The sequence below is a fragment of the Coregonus clupeaformis genome, chromosome 1 (assembly GCF_020615455.1).
Source record: "Coregonus clupeaformis isolate EN_2021a chromosome 1, ASM2061545v1, whole genome shotgun sequence".
Classification (NCBI taxonomy): Eukaryota; Metazoa; Chordata; class Actinopteri; order Salmoniformes; family Salmonidae; genus Coregonus; species Coregonus clupeaformis.
In genome coordinates, this window is record NC_059192.1 from 61,925,312 (window position 1) to 61,951,900 (window position 26,589).

General features: G+C 41.4%; 2 protein-coding genes across 2 annotated transcripts; both read right to left on the minus strand.

Annotated features, from left to right (window-relative positions):
- Positions 1-15,270: 15,270 nt before the first annotated feature.
- Positions 15,271-18,351, minus strand: LOC121571591 (cytochrome P450 26A1-like). The gene is made up of 7 exons (XM_041883138.1): positions 18,129-18,351; positions 17,667-17,891; positions 17,231-17,512; positions 16,965-17,114; positions 16,743-16,877; positions 16,270-16,422; positions 15,271-15,972 (listed from the first exon to the last, which is right to left on the minus strand). Exons 1-7 carry the CDS (start codon positions 18,315-18,317, stop codon positions 15,619-15,621), a joined length of 1,488 nt encoding a protein of 495 aa, XP_041739072.1. The 5' UTR covers positions 18,318-18,351; the 3' UTR covers positions 15,271-15,618.
- Positions 18,352-19,275: 924 nt separating this feature from the next.
- On the minus strand, positions 19,276-25,687 carry LOC121571587 (cytochrome P450 26B1). Its single transcript, XM_041883125.2, has 7 exons — positions 25,378-25,687; positions 24,516-24,770; positions 23,835-24,059; positions 23,197-23,472; positions 22,661-22,816; positions 22,017-22,460; positions 19,276-21,406 (listed from the first exon to the last, which is right to left on the minus strand). Exons 2-7 carry the CDS (start codon positions 24,717-24,719, stop codon positions 21,059-21,061), a joined length of 1,653 nt encoding a protein of 550 aa, XP_041739059.1. The 5' UTR covers positions 24,720-24,770; positions 25,378-25,687; the 3' UTR covers positions 19,276-21,058.
- Between the last annotated feature and the right edge of the window lie 902 nt (positions 25,688-26,589).

A 26,589-nucleotide genomic window follows, 5' to 3' on the forward strand; every position in this document is an offset into this window, starting at 1 on the left:
GGCAGATTCCGGGTCGAGAGCCAGACCTGATCCGCCGGTACGAAGACCGGGGCCTCACTGCGGTGGCGGTCAGTGTTGGCCTTCTGACGACACACGGCAGCGTCCCACGTCTCCTCCGCGTGCCGAAACCAGTCATCCACCGCAGGAGCCTCGGTCTGGCTCTGGTGCCACGGTGCCAGAACCGGTTGTTAACCTAAAACACATTGGAATGGCGTTAGGTTAGTAGAGGAGTGGCAGAGAGAGTTCTGGGCATATTCTGCCCATGGCAAGAACACCGACCACTCCCCCGGCCGGTCCTGGCAGTAGGACCGCAGGAACCTACCCACATCCTGATTTACCCGTTCCACCTGCCCATTTGACTCGGGGTGGAACCCAGAGGTCAGGCTGACCGAGACCCCCAGACGTTCCATGAACGCCTTCCAGACCTTGGACGTGAACTGGGGACCTCGGTTGGACACTATATCCTCTGGTACCCCATAGTGCCGGAAGACGTGAGTAAACAGGGCCTCCGCAGTTTGCAGGGCCGTGGGGAGACCGGGCAGAGGAAGGTGGCGGCAGGACATGGAAAAGCGGTCCACAACGACCAGGATGGTGGTGTTTCCTTGGGAGAGAGGAAGATCAGTCAAAAAATCAACACTTAGGTGAGACCATGGTCGTTGTGGAACTGGTAAAGGTTGTAACTTACCCGCTGGGAGGTGCCTAGGTGCCTTACTCTGGGTGCACACCGAGCAGGAAGAGACGTACACCCTCACGTCCTTAGCCAAGGTAGGCGACCAGTACTTTCCGGTCAGGCAGCGCACTGTACGACCGATACCTGGGTGACCAGAGGAGGGTGACGTGTGTGCCCAGTAGATCAGACAATCACGGATAAGAGCAGGCACGTACCGCAGCCCAGCTGGACACTGAGGTGGAGATGGATCTGTGAGTAATGCATGCTCTATATCTGCGTCCATCGCCCATACTACTGGCGCCACGATGCAGAAGGCAGGGAGTATGGGTGTGTTGTCTCTGGGCCTCTCCTCTGTGTCATACAGCCGGGACAGTGCGTCTGCCTTCACGTTCTTCGTACCTGGAATGTATGACAGTGTAAAATCAAACTGGGTGAAGAACAGGGCCCACCTGGCCTGGGGAGGATTCAGCCTCCTCGCTGCCCGGATGTACTCCAGGTTATGGTGGTCCGTCCAGATGAGGAAAGGGTGTTTCGCCCCTTTGAGCCAATGCCTCCACACGGTCAAAGCTCGGACAACAGCCAACAGCTCCCGATCACCAACGTCGTAGTTCTGCTCCGCCGTGCTGAGCTTCTTTGAGAAGTAGGCACAGAGGCGGAACTTGGGTGGCGTGCCCGAGCGTTGAGACAGGACAGCGCCTAACCCTACCTCGGATGCATCCACCTCCACTACGAACGGTAGTGATGGATCGGGGTGGGCCAGTACCGGGACTGAGGTGAACAGACCCCGCAGTTTGCTGAAGGCCAGGTCAGCCTCAGCAGACCAGCAGAGCCGGGACGGCCCACCCTTCAACAGGGATGTAATGGGAGCTGTAACCTTGCCAAAGCCCCGGATAAACCTCCGATAGTAGTTGGCGAAGCCAAGGAAGTGCTGCACCTCCTTAACCGTGGTTGGAATCAGCCAATTACGCACGGCTGAAATGCGATCTCCCTCCATCTCCACACCTGAGGTGGTAATGCGGTATCCGAGGAAGGAGACGGACTACTGGAAAAACATACACTTCTCTGCCTTGGCATAAAGGTCATTTTCCAACAGTCGGGCCAGCACTTTGCGAACCAGGGACACATGCGCGGCGCACGTTGCAGAATACAACAGGATGTCATCGATGTAGACCACCACACCGCGACCAAGCATGTCCCAAAACACCTCGTTCACAAAGGACTGGAAGACGGATGGAGCATTCATCAAACCGTAGGGCATCACCAGGTATTCATAATGCTCAGTGGTTGTGCTGAATGCTGTCTTCCACTCATCCCCCTCCCGAACACGCACCAGGTTGTATGCACTCCTGAGATCTAATTTGGTGAAGAAGTGCGCCCCATGCATTGACTCAATCACTGAAGGAATGAGGGGGAGAGGATAACTAAATCTTATAGTCTCCTTGTTCAGTGATCGATTATCAATGCACGGGCGCAGACCGCCGTCTTTCTTCTTCACAAAGAAGAAACTCGACCCATACACCAAAGAGCGACCCATACACCAAAGAGAAGTTCCCATCTCGTTTATGGACCTGCTGTGAGTGTGCAGCCTAAACAGAGAAATAAATGCGGTCAGAGACCTACTTGAGCAGCACCGCCCCCTCAATATTCTGAGCCTGCCTGGCAGGGTTGGTCCTACAAAGCCAGAGCTCCCTGATGGGAGAGCATAATATACAAGGAAATTCTCAAAGCCGCTAATGAGAACCTTGACGACCTTTTACCTAGCCGGTGGGGATTCCGGTGGGGTACGCCCACCCAGGTAGTGGCAGTGCTGGCAACACTTGCTGCAGTAACCCATGGGGAGGACAATCAGAGAGGGGGTTTATCATTGTGGCCCAGGTGGCACAAAATAATCAAAGGTCTGACCGCACGGAGATGCTTGGGAAAATGGTTACAACAGGTGATCAGAGTGTTTGTGTCTCAGGTGAAGAGGGTGGATCTGATCTCCATCACCTAGGACTTGACATAGATTAAGTAGATTAATCAAATCTCACATTGTTATCAATTTCTGCTCAATCTGCATGCTTTCTCAATCAGCTTTAACTGTATGTGCACTCGTAAATCAAGTTATTTCTCGAGTTGGGCTCTGGGATATATCAGCCGTTGAGTATCTGATTTTATGGTGGATTGTGGAGGAGGGGGGTTGAGTGTGTTGGAGTATGTGAGTATGTGCGTGTGTGCTTGTCTGGCATCTGTTGTGGGGGGGGGGGTGTTGGGGGGGAGGAGGGGGGTATGGGATGGACCATGGGAATTATTTGCTAGGATAATAATTGCTTGTCAATGAATTAAATGTAATACAATGGCAATCCGGGTTATATGTTAGAATCCTACGAGTGAACTGCCGACATTAATACGCATATTAACTGATAATGATGGAAAATAGGATATGCATAATTTTTTTAAAATAGTTATATAGATATATACAGTGCCCTCCACTATTATTGGCACCCCTGTTTAAGATGTGGTCGAGGACTTCCAAAAAATCTCCTTTTTTTTTAAACATAGAACCCAAATGCAAAAAAATAGAAAAATCCAACCTTTTATTTAAGTACATTACTTTGGTGGTAAAAAAAAAATCACACATTTAGAAAAAAAAAAACTTGAAATCATGTGTCCCACAATTATTGGCACCCCTAACAATTCCACTGAAAATTTTAATTGATTTTTTTACAAATATATTTTTCTGTAGTTGCTAAAGTTGGTCAGGGTATCTAGGAACTTTTAATTAGTAATTCATGACTTCCTGTTTCCCTGGGGTATAAATATGACGTGACACAGAGGCCTAATTCTCTTACCCATTTGTCAACATGGCAAAGACAAGAGAACACACCATTCAAGTAAGGCAGATTTGTGTCGACCTTCATAAGTCAGGCAATGGCTACAAGAAAATAGCCACTCGCCTTAACTTGCCCGTATCTACAGTCAGAGGAATCATTAAGAAGTTTAAAACAACTGGAACAGTGACAAACAAGGCTGGAAGAGGTCCCAAGTTTATCTTGCCACAACGCACAGTGAGGAGGATGGTAAAAGAAGTAAAAAAAAAAGTCCTAAGCTCACTGTCACAGAATTGCATCAAAGAGTGGCATCTTGGGGTCACAAAGTCTCCAAAACAACCATCAGACGCGCTCTACATGCCAACATGCTGTTTGGGAGGCATGCAAGGAAAAAGCCTTTTCTCACCAACACTCACAAACGTAAACGTCTGGAGTTTGCTAAGCGGCACTGGGACTTCAACTGGGATCGTGTGCTTTGGTCAGATGAGACTAAGATTGAGCTTCTTGGCAACAAACACTCTAAGTGGGTCTGGCGTAAAACAAAAGATGAGTATGCGAAAAGCACCTCATGCCCACCGTGAAGTATGGTGGAGGATCTGTGATGCTGTGGGCCTGTTTCTCTTCCAAAGGCCCTGGGAACCTTGTTAGGGTGCATGGCATTATGAAAGCTTTGAACTACCAGGACATTTTAAATAAAAACCTGATGGACTCTGCCAGAAAGCTGAAGATGGGTCGTCATTGGGTCTTTCAGCAGGATAATGATCCAAAACATGTGGCAAAATCTACACAAAAATGGTTCAGCAGTCACAAACTCAAGGTCCTCCCATGGCCATCTCAGTCCCCAGACCTCAACCCAATCGAAAACCTGTGGGGCGAGCTAAAGAGGAGAGTGCATAAGAGAGGACCCAGGACACTGGATGATCTAGAAAGATTGTGCAAAGAAGAATGGTCAAAGATCCCTCTCTCTGTGTTCTCCAATCTTGTGAAATGTTATAGGAGGAGATTAAGTGCTGTCTTGTTGGCAAAAGGGGGTTGTACAAAGTATTAACATCAGGGGTGCCAATAATTGTGGGACACATGATTTCAAGTTGTTTTTTTTCTAAATGTGTGATTTTTTTTTTTACACCAAAGTAATGTACTTAAATAAAAGGTTGGATTTTTCTATTTTTTTGCATTTGGGTTCTATGTTGTTTAAAAAAAAGGAGAATTTTTGGAAGTCCTCGACCACATCTTAAACAGGGGTGCCAATAATTGTGGAGGGCACTGTATATATATAGAGAGAGAGGTGAAAGCATTGGAAATGCTTTTGGCGGTTAATCTGCTTCTGTTTTGTGGGTGGCACTGTGTGCTGTTTTCGATGGATGGGTCCTGGCCTCTCGGGGCCTTAGGGATCCGGCGGGACGTGGGTGGGATGCTGATCACTGGGATGACGGCTCAACTTGGGATGGGGGGGGGGCTTTAGCGGGGGAATTAGTGGAGAACAATTGAAGGGTTACTCCGTAGCAATGCAAATATCACGGTACAGCTATATGGACACTCAATCATTACGGTATTTTTTATTGGTAAATTTACAAACATATATAATGATAAATAGACTTGAAACTTGTATCTCATTATGGTGAAATAAGTATAGCCAGTTATAATTGTAATGGCTTAGCTGATAATAACAAAAGAAGAACAATATTTACATGGCTCAAAGAGAAGGAATATAATATCTATTGTATACAGGAAACTCATTCAACAATTCGAGATGAAGTAGCGTGGAAAAAAGAATGGGGGGAATATACTTCTCCCATGGGCAAAGAAATTCAAAAGGGGTGATGATATTAATTAATAGTAATTTTGATCCGAATGTGCAAATTGTCAAAATAGATACGCAAGGTAGATGGATTATTTTAAATATGTTATTGGACCATAAACAGATATGGCTCATTAACCTTTACGGACCAAATAATGATGATCCACAATTCTTTGACAATATATATAATAAATTATCAAGCCTGCAAGCAATTCAAGACAATATTATTATGGTGGGGGATTATAATACTGTTTTAAATAGCTCAATGGACCGTAAAGGAAATCACACCACAAACAATCACCCACATGCTCTTAAGGAAATTGTGAATGTCATGGATACATTAGAACTAGTAGATATATGGAGGCTTAAATATACTGATCTAGTGAGATATACATGGCGGAGACTGAATCAAGCTAGTCGTCTTGACTTCTTTCTTATCTCATTCTCGTTGGCACCAAAAGTTTAAAAAAAGTGTTGATAGGGGACAGAATGCGGTCGCACCATCATATAATAGGCATATACATTACTCTTACTGAATTTCCACGCGGGCGAGGATATTGGAAATTTAATCAAAGCCTATTGGATGATAATTTATTTATAATTAGAACAAAGGAATTTATAACTGACTTTTTCCAACATAACATAGGTACAGCGAATCCCCTTATTGTATGGGACACCTTTAAATGTGCCTTTAGAGGCCATGCAATTCAGTACTCATCTCGAAAACAAAAGCAATTTAGGTCAAAAGAGTTTATACTAAGAAAGGAAATAGAAAGTCTAACAGAACAGATAGATGGCAATAAAAACTGTAACATAGAGGCTCAGAATAAATTAGAGGAAAAACAAAAAGAAATGGAGAAACTTATTCAAGAAAGATCAAGTGTAATATATTATAAAAATAAAGCAAACTGGATGGAATATGAGGAAAAATTCACAAAATATTTTTTTTATCTTCAACATAGGAATGCTACCAAAAAGAACTTAATGAAACTGGTTACAATTGACGGAGTCACCCATAATTCACCAAATGATATTTTGAAGGAAGAAACAAAGTACTTTAAGCATATGTTTTCTTTTCAGTCGCCTCCATCTGCTCTAACTGAAGCTAATTGTAGAGATTTTTTTTCTATTGATAATGTCAAATTAACAGCCACACAGAAAGACTCATGTGAAGGTGAAATTACAGAGGAGGAACTTCTGGATGCAATTAAAGACTTTAAGTCTGGGAAAACTCCAGGGTTGGATGGCATACCAGTCGAGGTATACCAAACCTTTTTGATATACTAAGAGGACCGTTATTAGCATGTTTTAACCACTCCTATGTAAATGGTAGATGATCTGACACTCAAGAAGAAGATCTCATTATTACTGAAACAGGATACAAGTGGAAAATATAAAGATCCAGTCCATTTACAAAATTGGAGGCCCCTTACACTTCAGTGTTGTGATGCAAAAATCCTAGCAAAATGTATAGCGCATAGAATTAAAAAGGTATTGTCGGATATTATTCATTCTAATCAGACAGGTTTTTTACATGGAAGATACATTGGAGATAATATAAGGCAAGTATTGGAAACAATAGAACACTATGGAAAATATGGGAAACCAGGCCTGCTATTCATAGCAGACTTCGAAAAGGCATTTGATAAAGTTCGACTGGGGTTTATATATAAATGCCTGGAGCATTTCCATTTTGGAGAATCTCTTATAAAATGGGTCAAAGTCATGTATAGTAACCCTAGGTGTAAAAGTAAATCATGGCTATTTCTCTGAAAGTTTTAAACTGTCAAGAGGAGTGAAACAAGGTTGTCCACTATCGGCATATCTATTTATTGTGGCCATCGAGATGTTAGCTATTAAAATCAGATCCAATAATAATATCAGAGGATTAGAAATACAGGGCTTAAAAACAAAGGTGTCATTGTACGCTGATGATTCATGTTTTCTTTTAAATCCACAACTAGAATCCCTCCACAGCCTCATAGAGGATCTAGATACATTTTCTAACCTCTCTGGATTACAACCAAATTATGACAAATGTACTATATTACGTATTGGATCACTAAAAAATACAATTTTTACATTACCATGTAGTTTACCAATAAAATGGTCTGATGGTGATGTGGATATACTCAGAATACGTATCCCAAAGGAAATAAATGATCTCACTTCAATACATTTTAATAGAAAGTTAGCAAAAATAGATAAGATCTTACTACCATGGAAAGGAAAATACTGATACTGATTAACTCTTTAGTATTATCCCAGTTTACCTATTTGCTTATGGTCTTGCCTATGCCTAGCGAGCAGTGTTTTAAATTATATGAGAAAAAAATATTCAATTTTATTTGGAACGGCAAGCCAGACAAAATTAAAAGGGCATATTTATATAATGAATATGAATTCGGAGGACAGAAATTATTAAATATTAAAGCATTAGACCTATCACTAAAAGCTTCAGTCATACAAAAGTTATACTTAAACCCGAACGTGTTCTCAAGCAAATTAGTAAGATTATCTCACCCAATGTTCAAGAAAGGCCTTTTTCCCTTTATTCAGATTACAACAACTCATTTGCAGTTATTTGAAAAGGAAATCATCTCCCAAATATCACTATTTCTAAAACAAGCCATAGAAAGTTGGTTGCAATTTCAATTTAATCCTCCTGAAACGACAGAGCAAATAATGCAACAAATATTGTGGTTAAATTCAAATATACTAATTGACAAAAAAACGTAATTTTTTGACAGAATGTTTAAAAAAGGTATAATCTTCGTAAATGATATCATCGGTAGGACTGGTGGAGTTATGTCGCACATGCAGCTAACAAAAACATATGGAAATGTCTGCTCTACCCAAAATTACAACCAAATAATTGCAGCCTTACCGCAAAAGTGGAAGAGGAAAGTGGAAGGGGGAGAAAGTAAGGAACTTGTCTGTCGGCCTTGCATTAAATAACATAATTGGTTGAGGAAAACTGTGATAAATAAAAAAGTATATCAGTTTCACTTAAGGACCAAAGGATTGACAGCCGTCCCATATAGATTGCAAAATAGTTCGGAAGAGATCTTTGATGTACCGATCCCATGGCATAGTGTTTATGAACTGACACGAAAAACGACACCGGATTCAAAAATTAGAATCTTTCAATTTAAATTATTATATACAATTCTTGCTACCAATAGAATGTTATTTATATGGGGGATACAATCTTCCCAGCTCTGCAGATTTTGCTGTGAAGAGACAGAATCATTAGATCATTTGTTTTGGTTCTGTCCATTTGTAGCTTGTTTTTGGACACAGGTCCAGGAATGGCTAAAGGATTGCAATATTTACCTGGAGCTAACCTTGCAGATAGCATTACTGGGTGATCTGAAAAGTCATAGTCAATCGATCAATAATATAATAATACTTTTATCAAAAATGTTTATTTTTAATTCACAATCTGTAGAAGCAATGAGAATAGAAAGGTTCAGAACTTTTGTAAAACATCACAGTACGGTTGAAATATATATGGCAAATAGAAATCCTATATGGATGGTGTTAAGAGATACAGTGGGGAGAACAAGTATTTGATACACTGCCAATTTTGCAGGTTTTCCTACTTACAAAGCATGTAGAGGTCTGTAATCTTTATCATAGCTACACTTCAACTGTGAGAGACGGAATCTAAAACAAAAATCCAGAAAATCACATTGTATGATTTTTAAGTAATTAATTTGCATTTTATTGCATGACATAAGTATTTGATCACCTACCAACCAGTAGCAGTGCTAGCTGTGCCACTAGAGATCCTGGTTCGAATCCAGGCTCTGTCGTAGCCGGCCACGACCGGGAGACCCATGGGGCGGCGTGCACAATTGGCCCAGCGTCGTCCAGGGTAGGGGAGGGATTTGGCCGGCAGGGGATGTAGCTCAGTTGGTAGAGCATGGCGTTTGCAACGCCAGGGTTGTGGGTTCGATAAAATAATGTATGCACTAACTGTAAGTCGCTCTGGATAAGAGCGTCTGTTAAATGACTAAAATGTAAATGTAAATGTAAGAATTCCGGCTCTAACAGAGCTGTTCGTTTTTCTTTAAGAAGCCCTCCTGTTCTCCACTCATTACCTGTATTAACTGCACCTGTTTGAACTCGTTAACTCTATAAAAGACACCTGTCCACACACTCAATCAAACAGACTCCAACGTCTCCACAATGGCCAAGACCAGAGAGCTGTGTAAGGACATCAGGGAGAAAATTGTAGACCTGCACAAGGCTGGGATGGGCTACAGGACAATAGGCAAGCAGCTTGGTGAGAAGGCAACAACTGTTGGCGTAATTATTAGAAAATGGAAGAAGTTCAAGACGACGGTCAATCACCCTCGGTCTGGGGCTCCATGCAAGATCTCACCTCGTGGGACATCAATGATCATGAGGAAGGTGAGGGATCAGCCCAGAACTACACGGCAGGACCTGGTCAATGACCTGAAGAGAGCTGGGACCACAGTCTCAAAGAAAACCATTAGTAACACACTACGCCGTCATGGATTAAAATCCTGCAGTGCACGCAAGGTCCCCCTGCTCAAGCCAGCACATGTCCAGGCCCGTCTGAAGTTTGCCAATGACCATCTGGATGATCCATAGGAGGAATGGGAGAAGGTCATGTGGTCTGATGAGACAAAAATAGAGCTTTTTGGTGTAAACTCCACTCGCCGTGTTTGGAGGAAGAATAATATTGAGTACAACCCCAAGAACACCATCCCAACCGTGAAAAATGGAGGTGGAAACATCATTCTTTGGGGATGCTTTTCTGCAAAGGGGACAGGACGACTGCACCGTATTGAGGGGAGGATGGATGGGGCCATGTATCGCGAGATCTTGGCTAACAACCTCCTTCCCTCAGTAAGAGCATTGAAGATGGGTCGTGGCTGGGTCTTCCAGCATGACAACGACCCGAAACACACAGCCAGGGCAACTAAGGAGTGGCTCTGTAAGAAGCATCTCAAGGTCCTGGAGTGGCCTAGCCAGTCTCCAGACCTGAACTCAATAGAAAATCTTTGGAGGGAGCTGAAAGTCCGTATTTCCCAGCGACAGCCCCGAAACCTGAAGGATCTGGAGAAGGTCTGTATGGAGGAGTGGGCCAAAATCCCTGCTGCAGTGTGTGCAAACCTGGTCAAGACCTACAGGAAACGTATGATCTCTGTAATTGCAAACAAAGGTTTCTGTACCAAATATTAAGTTCTGCTTTTCTGATGTATCAAATACTTATGTAATGCAATAAAATTCAAATTAATTACTTAAAAATCATACAATGTGATATTCTGGATGTACCTATGATAAAAATTACAGACCTCTACATGCTTTGTAAGTAGGAAAACCTGCAAAATCGGCAGTGTATCAAATACTTGTTCTCCCCACTGTAGATGGGAGGTATTGAATAGAGTTGAAGGATGGGACTAATAACAAATAACAACAAATAATAACAAAGATAGCTAATAATGTAAGCATACTGTGTCCATAATAAGTATATAGGTTGTATGTTGGGAGCTTTTGGGAAAGAGCACAGTTAGAAAGATATGGCATATAGAAGCAAACCGGATGGACATCATGAAAATGATCAGAGAGGTTGAGAGTAGAAGAAGTTCAGGAGCAAAAAAATAAAATAATATATATATATATATATATATATATATACAGTGGGGGAAAAAAGTATTTAGTCAGCCACCAATTGTGCAAGTTCTCCCACTTAAAAAGATGAGAGAGGCCTGTAATTTTCATCATAGGTACACGTCAACTATGACAGACAAATTGAGATTTTTTTTCTCCAGAAAATCACATTGTAGGATTTTTAATGAATTTATTTGCAAATTATGGAGGAAAATAAGTATTTGGTCAATAACAAAAGTTTCTCAATACTTTGTTATATACCCTTTGTTGGCAATGACACAGGTCAAACGTTTTCTGTAAGTCTTCACAAGGTTTTCACACACTGTTGCTGGTATTTTGGCCCATTCCTCCATGCAGATCTCCTCTAGAGCAGTGATGTTTTGGGACTGTCGCTGGGCAACACGGACTTTCAACTCCCTCCAAAGATTTTCTATGGGGTTGAGATCTGGAGACTGGCTAGGCCACTCCAGGACCTTGAAATTCTTCTTACGAAGCCACTCCTTCGTTGCCCGGGCGGTGTGTTTGGGATCATTGTCATGCTGAAAGACCCAGCCACGTTTCATCTTCAATGCCCTTGCTGATGGAAGGAGGTTTTCACTCAAAATCTCACGATACATGGCCCCATTCATTCTTTCCTTTACACGGATCAGTCGTCCTGGTCCCTTTGCAGAAAAACAGCCCCAAAGCATGATGTTTCCACCCCCATGCTTCACAGTAGGTATGGTGTTCTTTGGATGCAACTCAGCATTCTTTGTCCTCCAAACACGACGAGTTGAGTTTTTACCAAAAAGTTCTATTTTGGTTTCATCCGACCATATGACTTTCTCCCAATCCTCTTCTGGATCATCCAAATGCACTCTAGCAAACTTCAGACGGGCCTGGACATGTACTGGCTTAAGCAGGGGGACACGTCTGGCACTGCAGGATTTGAGTCCCTGGCGGCGTAGTGTGTTACTGATGGTAGGCTTTGTTACTTTGGTCCCAGCTCTCTGCAGGTCATTCACTAGGTCCCCCCGTGTGGTTCTGGGATTTTTACTCACCGTTCTTGTGATCATTTTGACCCCACGGGGTGAGATCTTGCGTGGAGCCCCAGATCGAGGGAGATTATCAGTGGTCTTGTATGTCTTCCATTTCCTAATAATTGCTCCCACAGTTGATTTCTTCAAACCAAGCTGCTTACCTATTGCAGATTCAGTCTTCCCAGCCTGGTGCAGGTCTACAATTTTGTTTCTGGTGTCCTTTGACAGCTCTTTGGTCTTGGCCATAGTGGAGTTTGGAGTGTGACTGTTTGAGGTTGTGGACAGGTGTCTTTTATACTGATAACAAGTTCAAACAGGTGCCATTAATACAGGTAACGAGTGGAGGACAGAGGAGCCTCTTAAAGAAGAAGTTACAGGTCTGTGAGAGCCAGAAATCTTGCTTGTTTGTAGGTGACCAAATACTTATTTTCCACCATAATTTGCAAATAAATTCATTAAAAATCCTACAATGTGATTTCCGGGATATTTGTTTCTCATTTTGTCTGTCATAGTTGACGTGTACCTATGATGAAAATTACAGGCCTCTCTCATTTTTTTAAATGGGAGAACTTGCACAATTGGTGGCTGACTTAATACTTTTTTCACCCACTGTATATACCCCTGGCCCAGTGACTCGGTGACGAATGTTTCCATAGCCTCCGTTTCAGCCTGCGACAGGGGGTACACATGACTCCTGGGAGGTACAGTGTCTACCCGAAGGTTTATCACGCAATCCCCCGCCCGATGACGTGGTAATTTTGTCGCCTGTGTCTTTGAAAATGCGTGCGCCAGATCATGGTATTCGGGGGGAATGCACACGGTGGAGGTACCGTCTGGACTTTCCACCGTGGTTGCACCAACGCAAACACCTAGACACCTACCCTGACACTCTCGCGACCACCCCGTGAGAACCCTCTGCGGCCATGAGAAGGTGGGGTTGTGGAGTGCTAGCCAAGGGATACCTAATACCACAGGGAAAGCAGGAGACTCAATAATCGAAAAAGTAACCTGCTTCTGAAGGTATTTCCTGTCAGCTTCTTGTAAAGTTTAGTAAAATGTGTTACAGTAATGTTTCTCTTTCCTCTGATTGTTGGTTTATTTTTTTGAGAACCTTTGACTCTGGAATGCTGTAAAATAAATTCTCAAACACAAAGTCAAATCCCTAGCCCAGACTTCTCCAAAAGAGTCGACATGGTTTCTGAATTGTGTTTTCTTTTTGTGAAGCGAGTGGATTGGGCCCTGAGATATTTAAAGAAATCATTATTGATGTCTATCTTTTGTACCATACTAGAATACAAGTGACATGATTTCAGAGGGAGGTTAGAGGGTCAGTTATAATTTCCTTTGGGACTAAAAGGTGGCATTACCTAACTTTGGGCTTGATGTTTTTGGAGCCCTATCATACCCTCCATCTGCCCTGGCTACCTCCAAAGATTGCCTATTATATTGACAAGATAGTCAAGTGACCGCTCTAACAATGGAAATACATGTCCTCAAAGATGGAAGCAGGGATCAGGTGGGACCATTCTAGCCAATGAGAGGGCAGATACGCATGTGAACAACAGGCCATTGAGATAAATGGAGGACTCATCTTTGTATCTGTGCATTATAGCGTCTGTGACAGCTTGGGCAGCGCCATTGAGGCTATCTCAATTTTCTTCTTCATTGGCTGATTGCTCCCAACTCATAGAAATCCCCACCCAGTTGACTACCTTAAAATGGTGGAAGCCCTCAATTGCAATGTCCATGCTAAAATGGGTTACATACATGATGAGTCCTCTATCTATCTCTATGACAACAGGCACAACTCCGATATATAAAGTTGTATACAAATTTGACGAAATGACACGTGCGTCCACTTATATCAGTGAATTCGTAAGAAGCTAACCATTATGAAACGTATATTCAATCAAATAAGCCTCACGTAGCAAATTAGCAATTACCATTTTTGTTGACCAAATTCAACACTCATTGACCATACAATAATTCCTCACTTCGTGGGCTTATTTTCGTGGACAGATTTTAGGTGGAGTAAAACCTCTCGCCTCTCGCTTCACCTTTTCCTCTCTGCTACCTCTCATTTCACAAATCGTTGTCCCTTATAGCTTTCAAAGTGTCTTTGTACCGAAGCGCACAAGAGTGGAGAGCAAGAGTTCTAAGAGAGCATGAACATACTTGTTTACGGTGTGACTTTTATTGGCCAATAAAGCCTTTTACAGATGAAATTAAAACGTGAAATGCATGAAATATTGTTATTAATCTTCTTGCTGACAATTGTTTTCCTTTTCTTTACTCATCAGCAAACTATTTGAACAGACAGATGAAAGGCCACCCCCAACCTCATCACTGTAATCTCAGGGCCCTTTTCTTATCATTGAACTCTTCTTGACCCCGAGGCGTCCTCTGAAAAGCCTCTCCCTCTCGATTATAAATAATACCAATGGGCTGCTAATAGGTAATCTGATTGAGAGTTAGGTGGACTGATATGGTTCAACGAGGGGGCAAGAGTGCACCAGACATGCAAATGACATTAGAAGTGCTTTCATCCACCCTGCTACAAAGTGAAAAGTCACATTTTCACTCACATGAGGAGAAGCAAGGTGGGGAAAGTATTTGTTTAAGTGATCTTTACCTTTTCCTTGTATTTTCATGACCACTATTTTGCCACACTTGCCCTATACAAAGCCTGGTTCAGTCTGTTAGCTGTGTGCGTGCGTGTGTGCGTGTGTGCATGCGTGCGTGTGTGCGTGTGTGCATGCGCGCGCATGTCCATGCATGCTTAGGTGGCTTGACTACAGTGCATGAGGCTTGACTGTGCAGCCTTACAGGGTAGTTATATGATGGTCTAATCATGGTCAGAGAAGAACAAATCAATCAATCAAGTCTATGCAAAGCCACTTGAAGAACATCCTGAGAGCACAAAAATACTTTAAATAAACATTGAGGGATAAATATTTACTAGTATTTTAAGACACCATTCAGGCTTCCCATGAAGTCACATGCCTATCCTCTCCACACTCATCTGGAGGGTCTAACATCCTGTCCCTCTCTGTGTCACCTTTGGATTCAAATTCACTGTTGACATTGCCTAATGTCATTTGGGGTCTTATAATGCAGTACGTGTAATAGTTATTGTAGCATGGAGTGAAGGTAAACTGACGTGTGCCATAAGAATGGGCATACAACTAGGTCCATACAGTGTGATACAATAACAGGAAGTGGTGCTAATAACTATACATCCATATTTCCTCAAGCAATTGAACCAAACATTATTTATTTGGGGATAGAAGAACAATTGACATGAAAACATTGGGCTCTATCAATGCCATGTCAGATAATTGGGAAAATGGAAATGGTTTTGATTTAAAGTGAAAAATCAACTGTTCATAATAATAGTCAATTTATTTTATTGAAAGCATTCCAAATGCAACAACACATTTAAGCTGCATGAAAATGATCAAGTTCAGCTTAAAAATAATTACATTTCAAAATATACATACAATTATTTGTCTCAAAACTATCGAAGTGCATTAACATGAAGTGCTTTTAAAAATGTTGCTTTTACAATTCTACTGGGGTTTACATAAATATCTCTAGTACAAAATATATGTAATATACATGATACGTCTATCTTAAATATGAACGTGTATTTACATAAATGTGAATATTTCACTATCAGTTGTTCTGGATACATTTGTCACCATATCTACTGAACTTTGTGGGCAGATTGTCCACTGGATAAACGGTTGGGCCTGTTTTCATTGTCGGGGGTCCGTTCAACAGAGTCCAGTCACATCTGGTGACCACCTCGACCAGGAACACCTTAAGTACAACCTTAGCAAACTCTTTACCCACACATGTCCTCGCACCACCCCCAAAAGGGATGTAACCGAACCGGGATAAGTCTTCTGGTGACTCGTCCAAGAACCTCTCTGGCTGAAACTCCTCCTTGTTTATAAGTGTGTCCAGCACATTGTGTGTGTCACAGATGCTGTAGATGACTTTCCAACCCTTGGGAATCTGGAAGCCCTGAGGAAACACAATTTAGGTTGTTAGGTGGGGTGGGTATGGCAATGACTTCCAACAATTTTCTTCCAAACATTATACAGTTTCTGAAAGCATTGCTGTATACAAGGAGCTGTATATTAATACATAGAGGTGCTACCATGTTGTGATTATATATTTGTAGAAAAACTAATGTACTATAACAGTACATGGTTTCCATTTTGTGGCTCTCAAAACACAATCAATTATGCCTCCTTTAAACTTTTAGGCTAAAATCTTGTGTAAATGTAATTTCAGAAGCTACAACATAGGTTTACTTACATTGAGCTCAAACGTCTTCAGTGCCACACGGAAGCCACCAGGGACAGGAGGGTTTATACGGAGAGTTTCTTTGATGACACAGCCGGTGTACTTCAACTGCTCCAACAACTCAATACTCAGTGGTTTGTCCTCTGATTGGGCTCCCAACAAATGCTATAAATATATGAATATATTATAAACACATAGATAGTGGGACATGCATCTTGCAAGTGAGATGTACAGCAAATTCAATCAATTAAATATAGCCCTAGATTTGGAAGAATATAATTAATAAATACCTTAATGAGAGTTGTGTCTAATCTTAATTTCATCATAACCAAAAAAATATGGGCCTCCATTGATTATTATTTTGTTGTCATGGAAGACTGATTTATGGTTTCAAATCATGTATTTTTTTTTTTACAAAAATCAAGTGCTATTTGCTTGTGAAAATGTTGTTATTTTGTCTTTTGATGATACAGGGTGATACCAACCTTCTCCTGAAGCTCCTGGCGTATTTTACGCATGACATGTGCATGCAGCCCGAGAAACATCACCAGAGAGGTCGCAGTGCTCGCTGTCGTCTCGTGGCCACCGAATAGTAATTCGGTGGCAGACTCTTTTATCTCCTGAGGGAAACAAATAAAGAATGGTTCATATATGGAGTAAATAGCAGTGTATAAAATGAACTTGCTAAATGAAAGGCATCTGGTTACCTCCATGCTTAGTCGCTCCTCGTTCCTCTCTCCATTCTCAATCAATAACTGCAGAGCATCTTTATAGTTATTGTTGTTATCAATATTGGACAGCTTATTTTTGATGTTTTGCTCTATTTTTGAGTGGATGATGTTGCGCGCTCTCAGACCCTAAATGGAATTATGAAAAATATTGGTCAAAAATATTGTGCGCACACTGGAGCCCCATGTGATGCAGGCCAGGGCTGCTTTAATCAATACATCTTGTCATTTGACAGGCAACTTACCCGGTACAAGCCGCTGAAAGGAACATCGATTGGTAGGGAGAAAAGGTTATTTATCATTTCTTTGAACGCTTCCACTAATTCCAGCTCGTCGGTCTTTGTTTGCTCGGGCTCGAAGCCAAGCAGGATCCTCATTGAGATGCGGAACATGAGGCGCTTCATCTCTGGGTACACTAGCACGCAAGAGTCGCTTTGCAGCCAGCTATGCACTGCGCATCTCACCTCCTCCCGGATCACAGGAATATACTCTTTCAGGGCTTCTCGGGAAAAGGCTTTCATAATCGCCTGCAGGCAAACAGGAGAGAGCGCTTTAAAGGCACGTTATAAGGACACCGCTGTGAAAAGGCAAGGTAAATGACAAATTGTTTTTCATCATAAGCATAAACCATGAACTTCCTACACAGACATGTAGGCTACTCTACATCTGCGTATTTCCTACCTTTTTCTTGCTCTTGTGGAGCGCGCCATGCGCATTGGAGAGGGCGTGCGACCCGAGAATGAGTCGCACTGATGCCGGCCACTGAGCCGCAACCAATTTGTGTTCCGACATCAGAATCTGTTTCACATGTTCTGAACCCATTACCCGCACCGTGGGACTCCCAAAGAGATGCGTCTTATAAATATATCCATATTTCTGACGTTTTATTTTTAGGAATTTTCTTCTCTGGAAATATAAATAAGGAGAATAATGTATGAATGGATACTGTAAATGTCATACATATAAATGGCTTGAATTAGGCTACATAACAATCTTTCAATTTATTCAATAGCATACTGTTTTCTGGTTGGACCTTTGAGCCTGATGCATAACCCTAACCCTAACTAATCAATAGCAGCCTGCTGCACACTGCAAATATAGGGAGGAACTGAGTTTGCAGTTTATGTTTCCATCATCAGTTACCTGTAGGACCATCTGAAGCGTCTCGCCAAGGAAGGGCAGTCCCATGGTACCTGGAGGAAGAGGACTCTGGCAGGTTGGATCACTTCCACTAATGACGTACATTTCCCACAGTTTCATCGCCGTCACAATCAGAAGGAGTGGGAGCAGGAGAGTGCAAAGACATGTTACGAATAACGTGTAGAAACCCATCTCGAGGAGAAGTGTACGGATGGACCGCAGGAGTGAACTGGTATGTCTCACCCTCCATTCTGCGCTTTTATACGCCCGTTTCCCCCACAACTCTTTGCCCCATCTTACCTTGGGTCAGACAAATTAGTTCACTCATAGTTCATCTTTAATTGTGCAGCTCTTGCTCGCTCGCCCCGTGCTCCGCCCACAGTGTACGGGCCGGAATGTTTAACCACTTATTGGGTGCGCATAGGCTACCACCTATACCGTAGCCCCACAACACAAGCATTTGGCTTTGAAAATGACCTCTTCAGTTACCCAATATATAATGTTCTTAATTTACAGCGTGCACCCATCGATGTAGTTGTGTTAGGGCCCACATAGTATGAGACTAATCGGGCTTGTTTACTTTAGAATCATGTATTATACTTTCCATGAAGAGGACACCCAAGCCTTTCGCATGCGTCAGTAGGCTATGAGAAGCGCTGCCTCTTTGTTCACTTTGTATGCATATCAATGTATTGTCCTATATTTTTCAAACGGCAACGAATTCATGTTTTGTATTTAGTTTAGGCTACTCTATGGGGCTTACAGTTAATTATTATATTACTTTGAAATGGCGATGCCATCTAACACTCTACAAATCCCCATCCTCTGTGGACCCTCTGTTTAAAACCCATGACCGCAGCGCGATTCCAACAGAGGTAGGGGCAGCGACGCTCTATCCCATTCCCATGCGCTGACCTACATGTGACCTACAACACAGACCGTGACATCCGTGTGGACTCCTGCGCCAAAACGTGGCCAAGTTCACTGTCCATCAAATAACAAATTACAGGGCCCTATAGCACACATAATTAGAGAGGGGTTCGCGTCATTATAGTCTTTACAGTCGTTTATTCTGTCAATCATGATAATCAAATTGAGGTCATAATTATACCTTCTCTCAATCTAGGCCTAATGAGATCAGGATTTCATACAGGTTTTTCAATGTCTCAATGAACCTATATGGAATATAGCCTACAATTTAGCATCATTTCAACCTTTTTGAAGGGTAATTTTATGTTAAAGTTATGTTAAAGTTGGTAGGTGGTCGGAGTGTTTAAATCAAGTTTCTTACCTATAATTAATCATTTCCGTCACCTATAGAGGAAATTCAGATAGTGAGCTATAGGCCTAGAATTCTTTGCTGTGAAAATGATGTTGTAAAATATCATTGGTGTTGTGATCACAGCCTGTGAAGCGCAGCTAACAAAGCCGTCAACTAAATTGAGGGTCAATAGGGCAGAATTAACTGGTTCACTAGAGGGTCACACTGCCATCCGAGTTCACTCTGAAGGTGTAATCTCTTGCAGGTTCAGTTCATTTTAGAGGGCGGAGCCTGTCAGATGATATGCAAATCTTCCTTGTGGTTATGGAATTTAATGTTATGAGTTGGTGAACGAAAACAGACCCAATTAACGAATAAGACTTTACACTTTACGCTACCAATTGACTATATTTCGGCATATCCTGTTAAAAACATCCAATATTTAATGATAGATTGAATAGGCTTATACTGTGATAATACTGGCACACTTTTCAAATGTGATATGATTAAAACCTTAACCATTTTATCTATGAACAAGTTCACATTTTTCTTTTTATAGAACGGGAATCTATACATTGTGGTAACATGATGGAAACAATTGCACATTTTGTCATGGTAGAATTTCCTATCCTATGGCAAAAATACACTTTTTTTGTAATTTAATTTTTACATCGTTCTATAGATAATACGAGCAATACACAAAAAAATACACACATTGAATCAATAGGACAAATACTGTATATACACACTCCGTTAAGGAGAAAAAGTGCTATCTCCTTCCATGAATCCATCTTAACCGAGTCATTTCACAGCGCTTCCATCATGCTTCAAAATCAACAAGCGATTATTCATAAAGATGACACATGTAATGATAATAATAGTAATTGGTTATATTCTCTAGGTAACGTTATATAATTGCATTTTGATGTATAGCCTCTAAATAATCGAATAAAAACTATAGGCCTATATGGTTTGTTTTAACGGTCTATGCTTTACATTGGTTAATGTCTTGTGATATCTAAATAACTAGGTCTATTCATAATTATTCCATCTTAACACAGACACCCGAAATGTTCTATAAATAAAGCTTATTTGTACTACTTCATTTTATACACACATAACATTATTTAGCCTATAGCCTACTGTAGGCCTAAATGTCATTTATATCTACTCACATAGGCCTACTGGACATTTGGAAGGTATTTCTAAATGTATTTCCTGGAGACCAAATGCAAGATCTGTAAGTCAGTTTCGCATTACAGACGGACATTTATAATAAGTCCTGAGCACAGATAATGTTTGTTCTGAGAGGAAAGCCCTACTCGTCCATTGTATATTGAATTACGGTGCTTAAATAGGATATATAATCTTTCGATTTGCTATGTTATAGAAGTGAGCGCCCGGATGTCCGTGAACAATAGCAAAAGTTTGCCGTCACTTTTCCCAGTGCGTGAAAAAAGGCGATCTTGGCGATAAGCAGGTCATCGCAGGTCACTGGCACCATGCCTTGCTTCCACTCTTCAATGACCACCATGTTTCTCCCATTTCCATGATCTTCGGAACGAAGAGGAAAGGTTTCTTGATGATGTATTCTGATTGAATAACTTAATATTGCAATTGCGAAAAGTTCATGAGCTTAATGTCTTTAATAACACAAGTACATATCTAAACTCTATCGGAGTAGGCTATCGTAATTGAAATGCACATGCAGTCCATTGATGGGATGGACTATTGGCACCGTCTGCATCTTGGGGAATGTTTCCGTGGCGAGGGTCCATTTGCACGTGCCAATCACCTCAACCGCCAGGGTTTTTAATATCATTTGGGCAAGTTCCTTTCCGACACAACTCCTTATTCCGCCACCAAATGGAACGTAATTAAAGCGCCCATTCTTGCTCTCTTCACGCTCGGAACCGAAGCGGTCTGGGTCAAAGATCTCAGGGCTCTGGAACACTGCAGCTGTCTCATGGGTGTCTCGGATGCTGTACATCACACTCCATCCTTTAGGAATCTGGTAGCCCTTGGAAGTAGAGGGACAAAACAAAAATTCAAACTTCAACACAATCCTGACAAGATAAAAGTCGCTATTGGCAAGTTAAACCTCTTTATGGTCAGATTTAATGCTCTTTGACTTTCTGAAATGTTAAGGCAGTATCATCTGTACCTCACAACATATCACATAGACCATAAACATAAATATTAATCATATCAATTGTAAGTTAATCAGTATTAATCAAGTTTTAATAACCCGACTAGAATACATCTCATTGTATTCATCATTGGGCAAATGGCCTAATACAGGATATCCAGACGGCTTCAAAGTTATTTATGCTTTTAACCGATTGATCTCAGTTCACTCTATCCCTCATCTCAAATCATAGCCTACGTGAATCTATTGGTAACTTTATGGAGCAATGATTGGGAGATGCACTTAAGCGCACACGCATTATGGTCTATTGAAAACTCACCCAATTAAAAAAGACTGAAATAGCGTTGTATCTGCTTTCGAATAATGATTTATGTTCTAGCCAGTTGAGGGACTAATTTCTTGACATCACAGTAGATCGAATGTATGATAATGCTGTGTGGCCTGTTCATGGGGTTCATCTAAGGTCAGCTTCCATACTTACATCCAATTCGAATGTTTGTAGCACGGTCCTGTATCCTCCAGATACTGGCGGGAGAAACCGCAGCACCTCCTTGACGACACAGTCAATGTAACGGAGCTGGCTTAGTTTCTCCATAGTTAAACAAGGAATATGAGACCGAGAACACGGTGCCTCTTCGTTTTCATCCGGTGCGCAATGAACAGTCCCGTTCCCATTCATCAACGGGGTGGTCTCTGCGTTTAGAGGCCGATGTTCCCCTTGTTCGGCCGCAAGAGGACATTTCATACCATTTTCTTTGCCGGAGCAGCTGTGGGCGCTGTGTGAGTCGTAGCCGAGACCCTCTGACTCCAGCTCTATCTGGGCTTTCTCCACCACAGCGGGGTGCCGCAGGAGCTGAAGAATAAGCGAAGTGGAAGCACTGGCCGTAGTTGAGTGAGCAGCAAATATTAACTCCACCGCGGTTTCCTAGACACCAGAGACAGAACACAATTAACCTTTTATTTAGGCTACAATATTGGGCATTTGCTTTGGTGATTCAAAGTAAATAATAGGTAATTTCAACTTACTAGGCAATAAACTTCCAAATAAGACTATACAATGGAAAATGTGGGATGTTGTATATTACATTTATATGGCCAAAGCAGAATGGATAAACTATAATTTACCTTCAACTCCTGTATGGTGAGTTCATGTCCGTTTTCCTTGGCACTGCTCAACATGTAATCGAAAGCGTCATAATACTCCTCAGACGGTTGTTTCTGCATTTTCTCCTCTATGATTTTCTGCATGCACGTATGTAGGATTTCCCGGGCTTTAATTCCCTGACAAGAAAACATAAATCAGCATAGTCTTATCGATATTTAGCTGCCTTGATAAGATATTTCCATCCGGTGTTTGAAATTCTATTATATGTATAACTGTCTATTTTGTTCTAATAATAAATTGGGATGTGCAGGTTTTTTGTTATCCATGCAAGTTATTAACTATAGCAAAATAGTTAATCATGCCACACCATACAATATGAATTAGGCTACAATTGTTTTTTGAGAACATGTAAAGATATTGATAATAAATAGGAGTTATCATTTCTGGGTTATAATTTCTCTGCATTATCCAAACCTTTTAACAATGATTAAAACATAAATAAAATATGCAAATAATTGTACAGCATTATAACATTGTTGGCTATAGGCCTACTCACTTTGCGGAGGCCACTCATAGGTGCGTCAACTGGTAATGAGAAGAGGTTGTTCATGAGTTGCTCAAAGATCTTAGAAAGGTAAACTATGCGTTTTTCCTCCATCTTCAGTCCCAACAAGACTCTGACGGCAATGCGAAATGTGAGAGATTTGGCTGCGACGTAAACATCCACTGGGCCAGGCTCCGAGCACCATTTTGCAATTTCAGACTTGACAATATCTTGCATGCGGGGTAGGTAAGTCTCCAAGGCCCCGCGGCTAAACACTTTTGCCAAGATCTTAAAGGAAAGAAAAGCATAATAAAAAGTTATCACCTGGTTGGTACAAGGCACTCCAGACAACAATTGAATAATACTTGAGACGAAATTAATTATCCCTATACTTATCTATTTATTACCTACGCTACATGTAATAACTCAATAACAACAGCAGGAAATGAAATGGATATTTTATTGCCTTGATTTCACTCTCTGGCAAGTAGTAGGCCTATTCTGCATTTCCTTTGAAGATGCGTTCAGTTTGCAGGCCTAGAAGATGACCATGCCTCACCAAGTTATCTCTGGCAGACTATATGCCTATGAGACATTTTGAGGAAATAGATTTTACTAATCGTTTTTACTAATCTTCTTTGCGTCCTTACTTTTCTCTTCTTCTTGTGCAGCTCTCCGATAGAGTTGACCAGGGTGTTTGGTCCCAGGATAATCCGGGTGCTCTGGGGCCACTGCGTGCAGACCAAGTTGTGTTCTCCAAGCAAGATTTTACGGATGTTTTCTGCACCAGTTACCCGGATAACAGGCTTTCCTAAAAGGTGAGTTTTAAAAACGTTGCCATGCTTCTCTCTCCTGGAGATGTGGAAGTTGGATCCCTGTCATAAAACACAAACACACACAAAAGCTGTAAAGGAGGTGTTAATTTCACGTGTACTATAGAGGGCGCGTAGCCTTATGGCTATACCCGTGCCTCTTAGTTTACGCCCAGTCTGGAAGCAGAATGCATTCCTACAGGAAAGCGGTGTGGAATTGAAGTGAAAACGTCTGTTTTCACCGCAAGAATGAATTACACGCGCTCATCAAGTCCACACATGTATAGTTCCATGGACACATGAACTAGGCCTACCGAACTGAGATCAAATGTTTTTTTAATAAGTTGTGTGCTGTTTTTTTGTTTACATAATATTTTCATAACACGAATTGCATGAGATAAAGCAATCTTTTTTTAACACAAACCAAATTATTTAGCTCAACACATGCATGGTGACATACGTCGCTTAAAGGCCTATAGCCTATCTTGGAACGCTTATAAAAAACGAATTACTCCTCACCTGAAAGAGCCAGTGGAAAGTTTCTCCCACCAGCGGCCAGCCCATGGACCCATTGGGTAGCGGGAACTTGCACTCCTTGTCCCGCGTAATGGTCCACCGGAAAGTCCACAGTTGCCTGGAGACCGCAAGCAGGATCAGGGCGGAGAGCACAGACGTGAGCGCTGTGACCAGCGCTGACAAGTGACTGAGCTCCAGAAGGAACATTTCCAAACATCCACGTGCTACTGTGCAAATTCTGACGCGTGCTTCTTTTCTCTGTCCAGGACAGAGAAAACATTTCCATTGGAAACAAACAAACAAAAAAACGTTCATAGAGCTTTTAGGTTGAAATTGTTTTTAATGCAACTTATTTCACTTGTAAGATGTCAGACACATATTTATATGGCAAGCCTGGTTTCTTATAATTATGCAGAATAAATAGTTGAAATAGGCTGAACGAAATCTAATAGGCTAAACGAAATTAAATCTACTGGAACTCTAATTCATTCCGCCTCCATTTACTTCCCCTTGAATGACGAGAAACTGACAAGTATTCCAAAAAGTTTTACAGGTTACATGCGCCGGCTTGTCTATTTCTGTGGGTTTATACAGTCCAGGGGGCTCAATAACCCCAAGGCGTCCCGCGTTTATAGTGCATGGCAGGTAATAAATCAGGCAAAAGCTGGGGGGATAAATTCACATTGATTGAAATACAGTACAGTTGGCCAACTTTTGAGAAGTCCAAGGCGGATGCTGACTAAGAATAATAGTATATTCCTTTAAAAATGTAGCCTAAATTAAGAGTGTTTGAATCTTGAGAAAAACACCAAAACACCAAAGAAAACAACTGGAATATTGAAGAAGGGGATGTAGAGAGTCTTACCTCGTCTTAAATATAGAACCAAGTCGCTGACAGCAGCGAGAAACTCCAAACGTATTCCTCCACAATGTATTGTTCGCACTGTGCTTTATAAATATTGGAACACTACATGATCCACCTTCGCAGATGACGTATAACGTTGTTTTGAATATCTAAAGAGCTTGGTACATCGCCAGGATTGGAGAAAAGTTTGTGATCATATAGCACTCGGAGATTGAGTGAGCGCGAGCGGGGCGTCTTTGAAAGAGTGTGTAGGGTATGGGGATCGAATGGCAGCAGATTGAGGAGACAGGTAACCAACCAATCGCTGAAATCCCTCAGTTTGACTGACTCTTCTGTTCACATAGACCAGTCCTCAATAGGTACGGACATGGTGCAATGCCTCTGTGTTGCCTGCGTGAAAAATAATAGATATAGGCCAACAAATTAACAAAAACCTGAACAAGTTTTCATGCTTTCAAGATGAATTCAACCTGCAAAATCATAGGCAATATTTTTTCTCTCGGATAAATAGCACTATTTACATTTTCTATAACTTAATCTAACGGGAGCAAGTTATCCCAAATCTAGGTTTCCGGATTATTTGTCCTGTAACTTTACGCAGTTGAATTTCTTCCTATTTAATGGTCAAATCACAAACTAAACGTGTTCATTTAAAGGCACAATTTTTGAATTTTAGATACTATATAAAAAAAGTCAAAATAAATGTCAATATAAGACACATTAACTTTCATTCAAAACTTCGGAGAATGCTTTAGGCGCGGTTGTGTTAACATTCTTCTGATTATAAATGAGTTTCCTCTCATATTCACTGTTGATGAGTGATGGCTGGGTGGAAGCGTTCCCCAGAGAAGCAGATCACCCGGTTGCCTCAGTTCTTCCAGGTGGGTTCTTTTTCCGTTCATGGAACAGACGGAACACCTGTTGCACAGTTTGGATTGGAGGCCAAATTCGCCACCTGAATGTTAAAATAAAGTATTTCAATACAAGAGGGTAGCCTAAAGTCTCATAATTTTAATAAAAAATATTTGTATCTACTGAAAGAAATCGAAAAAAGTGATAAATGATGACATGATAAAATAGATAATTGCGTTGCAAAATAGTCTGTCTTGTGTTTTTTATTGTGAGATGAAAATTGTGATTTTATCTTCAGGGGGATTTTAAGTATAATTTCAGACAGTGGCCTCACATTGTAAACAGTTAATTATCCAACGT